This window comes from Mustela nivalis (assembly GCF_964662115.1).
Source record: "Mustela nivalis genome assembly, chromosome: 1".
Classification (NCBI taxonomy): Eukaryota; Metazoa; Chordata; class Mammalia; order Carnivora; family Mustelidae; genus Mustela; species Mustela nivalis.
Genome location: NC_139020.1, coordinates 119580401 through 119594621, shown reverse-complemented (window position 1 = coordinate 119594621; position 14221 = coordinate 119580401). Strand labels below are relative to the sequence as shown.

At 37.1% G+C, this 14221-nt stretch overlaps 3 protein-coding genes across 9 annotated transcripts in view; 2 read left to right on the top strand and 1 right to left on the bottom strand.

Moving 5' to 3' along the window:
- IQCB1 (IQ motif containing B1) overlaps positions 1-9472 on the bottom strand; it is a 55421-nt gene extending 45949 nt beyond the window's left edge. Inside the window, exons 1-7 of one of the 7 annotated variants that reach the window (XM_082740533.1) lie at positions 9255-9367; positions 8547-8648; positions 8020-8059; positions 5328-5422; positions 4025-4136; positions 3425-3587; positions 1966-2095 (exon numbers count right to left, since the gene is read on the bottom strand). In XM_082740533.1, the coding sequence (XP_082596659.1) occupies positions 1966-2095; positions 3425-3587; positions 4025-4124 (393 nt within the window). In that variant the 5' untranslated portion in view covers positions 4125-4136; positions 5328-5422; positions 8020-8059; positions 8547-8648; positions 9255-9367. Of the gene's footprint in view, positions 1-1965; positions 2096-3424; positions 3588-4024; positions 4137-5327; positions 5423-8019; positions 8060-8546; positions 8792-9254 lie in introns of all 7 variants that reach the window. The other 6 variants (XM_082740532.1, XM_082740536.1, XM_082740537.1 and 3 more) reach the window with 6 other exon arrangements.
- SLC15A2 (solute carrier family 15 member 2) overlaps positions 9462-14221 on the top strand; it is a 93796-nt gene continuing 89036 nt past the window's right edge. The window contains exon 1 of the mRNA XM_082740348.1: positions 9462-9679. The gene's annotated coding sequence lies outside the window, so the exon portion shown is untranslated. The remainder of the gene's footprint in view (positions 9680-14221) is intronic.
- The window catches only part of EAF2 (ELL associated factor 2), a 41927-nt gene continuing 37200 nt past the window's right edge, over positions 9495-14221 (top strand). The window contains exon 1 of the mRNA XM_082740791.1: positions 9495-9679. Coding sequence (XP_082596917.1) covers positions 9571-9679 — 109 coding nt within the window. The 5' untranslated portion in view covers positions 9495-9570. The remainder of the gene's footprint in view (positions 9680-14221) is intronic.

Here is a 14221-nt window from a genome sequence, read left to right as displayed (position 1 = left end):
ATATATATTTTATTATTAACATAAAATGTATTGTTTCAAGGGTACAGGCCTATGATTTACCAGTCTTACACAATACACATACCCTCCCCAATGTCCATCACCCAGTCATCCCATCCTTCCCACCCCCCTCCATTCCAGCAACCCTCAGTTTGTTTCCTGAGATTAAATGTCTCTTATGGTTTGTCTCCCTCTCTGGTTTTGATTTGTTTCATTTTTTTCCTCTCTTCCCCTATGATCTTCTGCCTTGTTTCTTATACTGAAACCACTATCTTATCCATATTGTCTCATTCAATTTCACTCATAATTTAATTTTTTTTTTAATTGGAAGACACATCTCAGGTTTTCTGTAAGAAATATCTTAAGATCTGGTCTACTTTACTAGCCTAGGCATGAAGTACAAGACTGTGTCTATTCCTTATCTACTTAAAGCACCTCAACTGGAATTTAATATCTTATGATGACTTAGTTATTTCTCTTCATAATTCATGAAAGTTGTGAATCTGCTCAACCTTTAATATAGCAGTAGGCCCAAATGTATATATAGCCAAGAACTACTACAAGATAAAAGAGTTTCAGCCTTATAAACTTGTGATTCCTATAGGTCCTATAATCAAATTGAGCTGACATTCACAGAACATTCCACACAACAAATGCAGAGTTCACATTCAAGTATAGAGGCAGTCCTTGCTTTTTGCATGGTACCATGTTAAATGAACTTTTTGAGCATATCAAAATCTTTACATGTTTCTAGTATGAATGAATTTCAATTAAGGTGGCACTGTACAAAGCAAAGACAGCTTATAATGAAACATTCACCAAGATAAAAGGGCCATAAAACAAGTCAGAAAAAATTTCAAAGGATTGAAATGATACAGAGTATGTTATCTGACCACAAAGAATTAAGGTTGAAACTGGTAACAATAAAACATCAATAAAATTCATTCAAATGTGGAATTTAAGAAACAGAACAAACCAGCACAGGGGGAAAAAGGAGGAAAACCAAGAAAGACTCTTTAACTATAGAGAACAAACTGATGGTTACCAGAGGGGAGGTGGGTGGGCAGATGGGCTAAATAGGTGATGGGGAAATGCACTTGTCATGAGCACCAAGTGCTGTATGAAGTGTACAATCACTAAATTGTAAACCTGAAACTAATATTACACTGCATGCTAACTAGCTGAATTTAAATAAAAACTTTTAAAAAAATTCTCAAATATTTGGAAATTAAGCAACTTACTTCTAAGTAACTGACAGTTAAAAAAAAAAAAAAAAGATAGTACATATAGCATTTAGCATAATCCACCCAAAAAAAGCTTGTTGGATTAAACAAGCCCTATGTTTGGGTTGAAATATTTCAACTGCAGAAGATCTGAAAGATCAGGGGCACCTGGGTGGCTCAGTGGGTTAATCCTCTGCCTTCAGCTCAGGTCTTGATCCCGGGGTCCTGGGACTGAGCCTCACATTTGGCTCCCTGCACAGCAGGGAACCTGCTTCCCCCTCTCTCTCTGCCTACTTGTGACTTTTCTCTCTCTCTCTAAGTCAAATAAATTTAAAAAATCTTAAAAATTAAAAAAGAAAAAAAAGATCTGAAAGATCAAATAGAAAAAGTTCACCTTTATTGTTCTTGCCACAGAAGCTATTAGGAAAGTGCTGGGCCACAGAACAATACTTTCCTCCACTCTTAATTAAAGTAAAATATATGTTTTAGGAAAATGCTATGGAAATAAATATCTATAGGTGCTGCTTAAAGTTAAGCAGCAAGGCAAATCCTTCAAAGTCTTACAGTATGCTTCAGCCAACATTTTAAAATTTCACACCTAGAGATTATTTTTTGTTACAATTTTAAAAATGTTTGAATCCACTGCTCTAATTGTACTTTCAGTCAAGTACTGCACATTTGAAAAACAATGTGGAACATCTTCTCAAGAATTTTGGCTATTAAAACACTAAATAAACACATATACCTTAGCCGCATTGATGAAACATGTTTGCAATCGTCTCCCCAAAACCAGAAAATTTTCTGCAGCTGATGGGAGTAATTCATTGTAAAATTCCTCTGCATCTTCTCCTGGCTCCAAGCCCACACAGCAATGGCTGAAATAAGAGCACAAATCTGTGACTAAGTTTGTGTTAATAAAGGAGAGAAAGTCATTTAGAGAAATGAATCCTCCCGAAACTGCTCAGAAAGGTCAGTCCCTGGATATAAGAGGGGTATACTCAACCCTCAATAATAAAAATTATTTGTGTAGACTACTATTAACAAGAGTCCCTAACCCAAGAATGGTTTCTAATTAGTAAATATTGCTATCAGACACTTTTCAACATAATGTGAAGACACTGATAAACAATAGTGACTACCCATGAGTATGCTAAAAACTTAACTGGTGAATGAATGCTCAATTTGCTTTTTTTTTTGTACACCAGTCCTAAAGTAATGGCCAAATGCTAACATAGATCTGTTTCTCTTTCTATTTTGAGTGTCTATTTTGATTGTGAACATTAATAAATAAAAATTGTTTTTTGTACATTCACAAACACAGGGATTTCTTAATATTTGGATTCCACCCCATAGAGCCTTAATATTTTCATGAGCCAAAATATCTAATCAAAACAAAAGCTTTATTTACTAAGGAAATAATCTTGAAAATTAAAGTATAAGGAAAGAACATTATGTACATTTGTTAATTGTTTTTTCTAACTATACATCTTGAATCTGGCCTTTACGTAGAAACAAATTAGGAATAGCAGTTTTGAAAGGTAAGATCAGTTAGTAATGCATGCATGTTTTTAGTGACTTAATTGGGAAGTAGCTTAGGCCCTGAGAACAACTGGTTTATTTTTTTGCCTTTTTAAAAAAATAAATGATTTTGATCTTTTCTCTCAATTTCTAGCATGGCAGTAGGTCAGTACATGCTGCTTCTGAATTTTATTCACAGAATTTTGGTTACCTAATGAAATACACAATTAAGATAACTAAATCAATATAGCATGGAACAACTAGTTTCTACATCTGTTCTCCTATAGTATTTTATCTTTCATTTCACACCTCTTTCATTCAGCCTTGTATGATAAAGTCACATAACTGCCATCTCATCTCTATTTAGAGTCGGGGCCTTAGTATCTTCATTTCTTCATATATTCTTTAATCAATAAAGAGTCTGTTAGGTACTTGAGACTCAGTGGTAAGCAAAAGACATGATTATCATCTTCATAGGACATATGCAGCAAAATTTTAGACAGTGAAATATTCACAAATATAGTTAAAAATAATAATATATGGTATGAAGGAAAAGTACAACCATATTTACCACAAAGAAAGTTGCCAGTGCTTATTAACCAGATGAGTAAAAAGAAGCAAATGTTATAAATAAGAATCTACTACTACATCCCTCAGGAACAAGTGGACTTATTGCTTCACTGTACCTTAATATCTGTGTAAGCTGAGAAATTGTAGTCCAACCTCCCTGGATTCGAGAACAATCTTGACTGAGCACCAAAAGGCAATACTGAATGAGATCATAACAATATATATCTTGTTTGATTTTCTTCAACTCTGAGCTTCCTAAAGGTGTGTTGTTTATTATTTCTAAGGCAAAAGCAAATAGGATATACTTATTTTTGCTCAATAAATCCAAGAGCTTTTTTTTTTTAGTTTGAATAACAACTAAAAACACTTTTAAAAAGAAAACAAAATCACTGCTTTATCACAAAGTTAAAATTTCTCTAAGCAAGTTAGAAACAAATGCCAAAACTATACCCATGATGGAATTATTCTATTACTTAAAAAATGTTAGCCAATCACAAAAAGATTTTCTTAAATATTTTTTTTTTTTAAGATTTATTTATTTTGGGGGGGTGGGAGGAGCAGCGGGAGACAGAAAAAGAGTCTTAAGTATACTCTGGGCTGACTGCAGAACCAAATGCAGGGCTTGATTTCATAACCCTGAGATCATGACTCAAGTTGAAACAAAGAGTCAGATGCTCAGCTGACTGCACCACCCAGGGGCCCCAAGATTTTCTTACCTTTTAACTTCAACAGTATAACAGGGACATTCTGCTCAGGACTTTTTGCAACTTCGGCAGCTAGAGATAAGATCCTTGGGTCTGTACCTGTTGGCTTCATTTCTTATATCACCTATATTTTAACAGAATCAGAAAGATAAAGGTTAAACAGCACTAAAACATTTGCTCCCTAAATAATGTCTGAAAAACAGTTTCAATATAAATAAAACTTTAAGTTTGCTTGCTTTGGGAAGTGAAGGGTATATTTTTCAATTTCTTTCTTATAGAAGGCTCTGGTTTTTCTAACTAAAATATATCTAAAAGAGCTACAGACTCCTATAATTTACTGTGACAGCTACAGCACATATGATTTATCATGCACTAGAAGTCATAAATAGTGCTAGATGCTCCATATTCACTCTTTCTAATCTGCACAGCAATCCTCTAATAGAGATTACTTTATCACAAAAGAAACACTAAGTACAGAAAAGAGCTAACATAGGCCTGAAACAAGATTGGCCCCTGGTTGGTGCCTAGGAACTTGGATTTTGGAAGGGTTTCCATCATTCCCTATTAAGAGTGGCTCATTGTGCCTGAAGTGTTTGTGTAAATAATGTGGCTTATGCAGAATGTCTGCTTTCCTTCCAGAAGTTTGAAATTCTAGTAGTTGGGAATAGAGGATACCCACATGACCATCTTTCAATAAAGACCTTTGTGACTGAGTCTCTACTGAGGTTCTCTGGTAGACAACACTTCAAAATGTCAGAATTCATTATAGGAAGAATTAAGTGTGTCCTATGTAATACACTGGGAGAGGATTCTTGGAAGTTTGCACCTTCATCAGGATTTTGTTCCATTTGCCTTTTCTTTTTGTTAATTTTGCTTTATATCCTTTCACTGTGATAAATCACAGCCACAAATATGACTATATCCTAAGAGCTCTGAGCCTTCCCAGTGAAGCACTGAATCTAGGGTTGGTCTTGGGGATCCCCAACACACAACTCAGAAACGAAATGTAATTACAGGATAACAAAAGCTTGTTTACAAATAGCATAATAAATAAAATTATCTTAAAATTAAATAAAAAATGCATCCCAATTCATTAAAACTTTACAAAAAAATTTTAAGGCATTCAAAGCTCAAAGATATCATTATTTAATGAAAAGTACAATCTTTACTTATATTTACTTACATGAATTAAGTACAGGGCTAAATGCTTTTATATACGTCATCTTATTAAATCTTCATAACAGGAGTATGAGGTAGAGCCTGTAATCATCGCATTTTACAGATATGAAAAATAAAGCTTCAAGAAGAAACTTACCATAATTCCACCAGCATATGATGGAGTAGGTATTCAAATCCAGATCAGTCTGACTTCAAAGTCTATGGTTTTAGCTACAATGTTAATTATCTTCCCTTCCATGTAAAACAGTAAAAAACACAAAATGTATTCCCAAATGACACTTCTAACTCACTCACTTTTAGCTATTATTCTTCACCACTGGCACCACTTTATACCTAAGACTTAGATATAATACAAGCATCGAGATGTTACTCCTTTAAGTAAAACATAAATCACAAAAAAATTTTGGTAAATAAAATTTTAAAAAAAAATTTCTGAAAATATTTCAAAGAAAGCCCACCACAGCTCCTGGTGTCACTCCTGGTGCATAGTAGACATACAACTTTCCAAGAGAGTAGATACAGTTATCTCACTCTTTCCAGTGGCTGCATTATGCTATGCTTCCTTTGTAAGAGTGCATCAAAATATTATTTAAACCACATGGGTGTTCAAATGGGTGTTCCAATTTGTATTTCCACTAGCAACACATGAGGGTGCTCATTTTACTAAGCCTTCCTTAATACAAACTGTTATCTTTTACATTTCTGCTAAATGAAAAATGGCATCATCTTGTTTTAATTTGTATTGCTTTGATTATTAGACAAATTAGGCACATCTCATGTTCACTGTCTGCTTCTTTTATATATTTTCTATTCATATCTTTCAACAATTTATATATTGGTTTCTTCTGTAGAAGCTTTCAGCTTTTGTTATGGATCTGAACATTTTACCTTTTATATTGGCTGTAAACAATTTCTCATTGTCATTTATTAAGTTTAAATATAGTGTCTCTATCACAGTTTTACAATTTCCATGTACTCAAGTGTAACAATCTTCTAGTATATGACATCTACTTTGGTGACATTCTTAGAAAAGTTCTCCCTACCTTAAAATCTAAAATACAGTCTCTTAATTTTTTCTGGTGTTTTTATGGTTAGTTTTAGTGCTATCTTCATTCACTTATATCTTTATATTTTCAATACACACTTATTCGTGAATGGTGTATGACAGAAACCTAACTATATTTTTTAAGTTAGATGAGGTTATAGATTTGTAGAAAAGAACAAACGCATACAGCTATCATAAATTTCTGAAGTAATATGTCATGAATGATATAAACAAAGCAACCTGAAATGTCACTTGGCTACATTTTTGAACTCTATTTAATTCATTAATCTAATTTTTTTTTTTTTTTTTAATTCCAGGGCTGGTACAACCTGGTTCATTTTAATGCATGTTTGGTGAAAATTCACACCAGTAGGTTTCATGTCAGTAAAACTCATACCACCCTTGGTTGCTGCCTTCTTATCTCTTGATTCACTGTCATTTACCCAGAGGCTAGACCAGTGCCTTAACCTATACCTGGTAGGTAGTTAATAAATATAAACTGAAGCAGGGAATAAAAATACAAATTTTGGGCATTTCAAAATTTACTTTTTTTTTTTATATTCTGTTATGTTAGTCACCATAGAGGACATCATTAGTTTTTGACATAGTGTTCATGATTCATTGTTTGTATATAACACCCAATGCCCCATGCTCTACAGGCATTTCAAAACTCACTTTTTTTTTTATTATGTTGTGTTAGTCACCATACAGTACATCATTAGTTTTTGATGTAGTGTTCCATGATTGTATATAACACCCACGGCTCCATGGAATACGTGCCCCCCCTTAATACCCATCACCAGGCTATCCCATTTCCCCACTCTTCTCTCCTCTGAAACCCTCAGTTTCCAGTAGTCCATAGTCTCTCATGGTTTGTTTCCCCCGCTAATTTCACCACGCCCCTTCATTTTTCCCTTCCCTCTCCTAATTTCCTCCACGCTATTCCTTATGCTCCACAAGTGAAACCACATGATTGACCTTCGCCGCTTTACTTATTTCACTTAGCATAATCCCCTCCAGTTTCATCCATGTCGATGCAAATAGTGGGTATTTATCCTTTCTGATGGCTGAATAATATTCCATTGTATATATGGACATCTTCTTTAGCCATTTGCCTGTGGAAGGGCATCTTGGCTCCTTGCACAGTTTGGCTATTGAGGACATTGCTGCTACAAACATTGGGGGTGCATATGCCCCTTCTTTTCACCAAAACTGTATCTTTGGGGTAAATACCCTGTAGTGCAATTGCTGGGTCATACGGTAGCTCTACTTTAAACTTTTTGAGGAACCTCCATACTGTTTTCCAAAGTGGCTCTACCAACTTGCATTCCCAGCAAATGTTTAAGAGGGTTCCCCTTTCTCCATATTCTCTCCAACATTTGTTGCTTCCTGCCTTGTAAATTTTTGCCATTCTAACTGGTGTAAGGTAGTATTTCAATTTCTTGACTCTCTGCTTTCTTTTTTATTACAATATGTAAACCTCAAATTTCTAAATGAAAGTCTTTTTTAAGTAAAATAGGCTTAAAACACTGTTGTTCCCCTCTAGTTAACATAATACAACACCACTGAAACATTATTATCACCAAACACGTGTGTAGGGCACTATGTTAGATGCATCAGTCATAAAAATTTTATATGGGACAGAGTCCCTATTGTTCATGTTCTGGTTGGGAAAGAAAAAGTATACATGCATGTTTATACACATGTGCAAAATAAAATACTTAATTATGTGAAATACTTTAAGTGCCAAATAGATGACAGAGATGATAAGAAAACAAACCACAGAGTCAGAGGAGTGGGTTTCTCTCAACCAGTTTTCTTATCTGTAAACAAAACAGCAATTCCTACTTTTTAGAATAATTCAAGATTTAGAAAAGAAAGCAGAAACCAAGGGTGGTTCTAAAATATTGCCACACAGTGGAGTTATACATCAATAATGACAACCATTTGGAGAGATTTTACTATGTGCTGAGAATTGTTTTAAATCCTTTCATGTATTAATTCAATTAATCCTCTCAACAATTCTAAGGAGTAAGCACTATTACCCCCCCCCCCCATTTTAATGAAGAGCATATTTTAGTTTGCATGAAGTCACACTGTAAAGTAGGAAGCTGGGGTTGAAATACAAAAATTCTGGCTCCAGAACCTGAGCATTTAATTACCACACTAAACAATCTTAATACTTATTTAAAAAGCAGAATTTAAACAAGCAGATACAGTAAGGGAGACATATGCATGTACTTGGCTAAAACAATAAATAGCCAAATTTGGCTAAGAAAGCATGGGAGTAGAGTTTGATTACATACTTACCCTGAAAAACAACCACCGGTTGCGACAACCATCTGTAAACTTTTGTTGGATGATTCTCCTCTAATAAAACACTTCCCTCATCTTTACCATGAAACTCGTTAACTTTAAACAGGAAAAAAAAAAAAAAGACAATTATTTTTCAATTATTATTAATGCTATTACCCTTTGCCACAGCAGGAACTTGGGCCTTGATCCTTTGGGAATTTCGTCTTCCTGCCCGTGCCTGTTACTGCCTCCAAGAATCACTGTGAAGGAAATAAATAAAAGAAGGCTACCTAATGCAATCTGGTTGCAACTGATCCGAAATCTGTAATTTCTAACTCCGAATCTTTCCTCCCCTTCCTTCCCGTCCACTGTCCCAACACCACCGGGAACTTCCCTGGAAAAGATCCTAAGGCGATTGCCCAGGTAACGGCGTCGCCTCCAGTGAGGTCCAAGGTCCGAGACTCCGAGGCCGCGAGCTCCTTCGCTCCGGATTCTAGACCCAGCCTCGGCGGTACCAGGCCTTGGGCAAGACACCGGGCCTTGAGCCCCGCTCTCGCCCCTCCCCGGGCCTCAGTTTCTACTACAGATCTCCACAGAAAGGGCGCAAATCCTCCCGCTACGAGCGGCTATGTGCCCGGACGCTTGGCCCCGAAACCCTGTGGCCTTGGCTTCCCGGCACCTCAAGATTCTCTTCTTCCCCAGTCGCCACCTGAGGTGAGTTACCTCATCCTCTCTTCGCGTTCTCCTCCAGGAGCCCCTGCTCCCACCAATCACCTCAGAAGCGCGGCCTTGTCGCGGCGGCGTGCGTCGCAACGCGGGAAAGGACCTGGAGGCGGGACCGGGATCCTCGGAGCGAGGGGGCGGGGCGTTCCCTCCGAGCAGCCAGTCAGCTCGCGAGAGGAGCCCAGGGGGCTGCGCGCGTCAGGCGCGGGGCGGAGTCTGCTGGCTGCCCCCGCTAGTGCAAGTGCAGCTGCTTCAGGATGAGGTGGCAGACGGGAGGCAGCGCAGGTGGCCAAGGCAAAGTCGCAGCCAGAGAAAAATGATGAATGGAGCAGCGGGACTCTCGCACATGGACCGTCGCGAGCGTGTTCTCAAGTTAGGCGAGAGTTTTGAGAAGCAGCCGCGCTGCGCCTTCCACACCGTACGCTGTGAGTGAGGACGCTGTGAGTAAGAGGGAACTCTGGATATGGGGGTGTGGAGGCACAAACCTCTGAGTTGTGTTCCCACAGATCCCCTTAGTCTGCTGGAGAATGGGGTGTCCAGCGCTCTCCGTTGCTCTGCCTGGAGTCTCAGGGGTTTCGTGGAAGGAGCCGGAGTTGAGCAGGTGTGGGTAAACCCTGGGTAGAGAGATTCGAGTGAGACCAAGAAGCAGAAAGGGAAACTTTGTGGGGGAGACCTACAGGGGTGACTGTGGAGACAGACGTGACTGGTAGATGATGCAGCGATGGACGGGGAAATAGTAAGGTGACAGATGGAAGGGTGCAAAGTACCGAACTATTATTATGCGGAGGAAAGGAATGCCTCGAGGCTGGTAGGGAAACATTCCCTCTTTTCTTCACTTTTTCTGCCTCTAGCTGTTTAGAGTTCTTGTTTCAATGTGTTCCTGGGTAGATATTCTTTTTTTTTTTTTTTAAGATTTTATTTATTTATTTGACAGAGAGAAATCACAAGTAGATGGAGAGGCAGGCAAAGAGAGAGAGAGGGAAGCAGGCTCCCTGCTGAGCAGAGAGCCCGATGCGGGACTCGATCCCAGGACCCTGAGATCATGACCTGAGCCGAAGGCAGAGGCTTAAACCACTGAGCCACCCAGGCGCCCCCTGGGTAGATATTCTGAAGCGTTCCAGTAATCTGTATCTCTTTGACCCGTAATTTCGTTCAGATAATGATCAAATACTGATTATCAAAATACTGGAGGATGTGTTATTCATTTTTTTAGAAAGTTATTTACTGACCTTCGATTTCTCCTTTTGAAGTCCTTTAATTGTCCTCTGGAACTAGTTTTGATAAATTACCCTCTGTTATTTTGAGTTAGAAAAAGGAGCTTTTATTTTAATGTTGGATGGTATAGATTCCAAAAAGGAAAATATAGCATACTATGATTTGGTATGTAAAACATTTCATTCTTTGCATAGTAGCCCTCAGAATTATAGAGCAGAAAGGAAACTTTAAGATCTTTGAATCATAACCTCTTATTTTTATGTGGCAAAATTGTAAAGTAGGTATTTTTTCACTTCCTTTTTCCTGCCTTGTTCTTCCTGAGTGTCTCATCATTCTACCTTTGTCAGTGCTTAGACTATCAGAGATCTTCATGGTTTTTAATCTGAACTGCTCCATGCTTAAATCAAAATACCCAATTTAAAACTCAACAGACTCTGAAAGTTTATAGTTAGATTATTGACAATCTAATTATAGTAACTCAGGGTAAAAGTATAAAGACCAATAGGTTTAACTTTCCAAGGATATATTTGCATTTTATAAAAGGGTTTTGTTAAGCAAAATTAACATCCAGTTGGTAGAATAAACAGGGTAGATAATTGTTAACAGATGATCTTCAACAGGGTCCTTTTATTTTGTTTTCGTTTTTTTCCCCTACAACCCTGAGATCAAGACTTGACTGCCTAACAGACTGAGCCACCCAGGCACCCGATCCTTTGTTTTTTCTGCTTTGCCATATTTGTCATCTAAAATTAACCACAGTGAGACAGTTGGTGCGGCTATGCAGTTTCTCTCTTTCAGTCCCATTTTCCAAAAGTATGATATAGCTTTTACCTGGTTTCTCCATCCCTTTGTTGCAAATAGTATCTCCTCTCTCCTCTTCTTTCTCAGATTTGCAGTAGCCCTTTTAATAATTTTTCAAATCATAAAGTTTAAGATTATGAAAGTTTATTCATTTGTTTGATTGTTATATTTTCATATAACTTGGGTATATATTCTCTTTTAAGGACATGAATCCTAAATGAAGAGAATATAAAATAGCCTTTGAAAAGCTCCTTGCAGGTGCTTCAGCATGCTGGAATTGTGCCTTTAGAGCTCAAGAATCAGTTGATCTAGCTACAAAAATGAAAAAAAAAAACAACAACAAAAATAGACAAAAGAACCATAGGAATAACAATCACAATAAACCCATATGTTTGAATATACTTAGTGCTGTGGAAGACATAAGAAAGGTTTTAGCCTCAGTTTTATTCTTGTTGATGCGGGCAGAATCTTTCTAGATTTATTTGAACAAAAACAATCATTATCCTTGAGGATAGGTTCATTTACCATATGATCCTCACTCTTAAAGACTCAGAGTAAGGGACAGAAACTATAGAACAGGAAATCTTACTTTCGTTCAGGTGGACCTAATTTATAACAAACACTAGACTGACTCAGTATAATCTGGGAGAAAATAATATTCTATGTTTATGTACAGGGGTAATTATGCCTTCTAATGTGCTGAGGCCTTGTACAAAACTGGACATGAATTCTGGCCTCCACCACCTATGTATGTAATGTAACTTTTGGAACAGGCTCTAAACCCTCAGCCTCAGTTTTCTTGTACAAAAATGGTAACAATAATATCTACATTTCAGAGATTTTTTAAGGATTAAATAAAATTGCATAAACAACCTAGCACAGTAGTTGGTGCTTGGTAGAGAATAAAGTAGTCACTATTATGCTTGAAGGGTTATATCCATGTGTGTATGAGGAATGCCGATGAATATAATTAATTTAGACTTAAAAAAGCATTTACCAGGGCTTAGCAATAAAACCTATCAAGAATACAGTCTGGCATGTGGTAGGGAAGACATGGGATGGTCTGTAAATGATAAGCTAAATGTTTAGCAACAGATACTACACTGTGTGGGAGAGTTTGAATAACAGCACACACTAGAATAACTTTTGAATTTGGGCTCATGCTAATTTTACAATTTATACCTAGAGAAGGAACTAGACATTGAAATTCCCAAGTGTGTAAATGACACTACTTTTTGCTGACACGAAATGATGAACTCATGGGCAGCGACTACAGGAAGATCGTCTGAGGCTTCAAGTAGACTACTCCCCAAGAAGTGATTAAGTTTTGGTGTGAGCAAACATTAGAAAGTACACTAATGAAAATGGGATTAAAATGATATTTACAATGAATGTTCTCTGATCAATGTTGTATATTGGAAAGGGTATGGGTTTTGGAGTTAGTTGAATTAGTTCTTATTCCAGGAAGTAAATTTATGATAGTAATCGTAATTCTTTTATGGAGATAAAGACATTATGTGACACTACAGCTGAAATAGTCACAAAAGTGATCAGCATTGACTGAAAAAGCATTAAGTTCAAAGCAGGAAATGTTTTTCTACTCTATGCATAATATAAGTAATTGCACTATAAAGAAAAAAATAATAGGGGCACCTGGGTGGCTCAGTTGGTGACGCGTCAGGCTCTTGATTTTGGCTCAGGTCATGATCTCAGAATCATGAAATCAAGCCCATCATGAAATCAAGAGATTTTCTCTCTCCCTCTACTCCTTCTTCCTCCACCCCTTCCCCTATCCCTCCTCCTGCACCCTCTCACTCTCTCTCTCTAAAATAGATAAATCTTATATAAAAAAAAGAAGAAATAACATAGATGAAGGAAATCTACAGAGAATAAATAAATAGTAAAATTAGTGGTGAGTTTTCCAAACTAAGAAGAACTGAAAGAAAGAAACTGTGTAGTCTGGAATTATAGCAGCTTTGAAAATACATTTGGCATTTGGAAGCACATGGAAAACAAGAGATTACTCAACAAATTCTATAATTCTAGGTCTATACTTTGTTCACTTGAAACTCAAAAGTTGTATACTTAAAAAAACTTGTTTGAAAGTAAATAAAAGACAATCTTAATATAGAAAGTAATAAAAAGTAAAACTTATTCAAACAGCAAATAATTAGAAATATAAATAGGGGGACACCTGGGTGGCTCCGTTGTTAAGCGGACAGATGCCTTTGGCTCAGTTCATGATCCCAGGGTCATGGGATCAAGCCCCACATTGGGCTCCCTGCTCAGAGGGAAGCCTGCTTCTCCCTCTTCCACTCCCCCTGCTTGTGCTCCCTCTCTCGCTGTGTCTCTCTCTGTCAAATAAACAAGTAAAATCTTAAAAATATATATATATAAATAGGTTCAGAATAGTTTTGATTTATTGTTTATAAGTTCATCCTTATCATTAAGTAAAGCTACAGCTATTTTGAATACATTTCTGTCTCTTGTAGTTGTCCCATAGACATTTAAACTTCAAGGACTTGTGAATCTCTTGAAATTACAGTACTTGATATGTATGTTCACACATGCATATTTTTTCCTGTGGAGAAGATCTATAGCTGATCTATAATTTTCATCAGATTTCCAAAGGGACTTATGACTATTCCTCACCTCCTAACAACCCCCCCAATACATGCAAAAGTTAAGAACTGAATATAAGTCAAAAAAGCTCTATTTTATGAGTGGATGGAGTAGGTGGCTTGATTTCCTGGCTTGATTTTTTACTGGCTTCATTACTTTAGAGGAGTTCCCTATTGGTAAAATGTGGGTGAGAATCTTCAAAGAGTTGTTGTGAAGATCAAAAGTAATGATATATTGGGGCACCTGGGTGGCTCAGTTGTTAAGTGTCTGCCTCCAGCTCAGGTCATGATCCCAGGATCCTGGGATCAGCGTGGAGCCCCACATCAGGC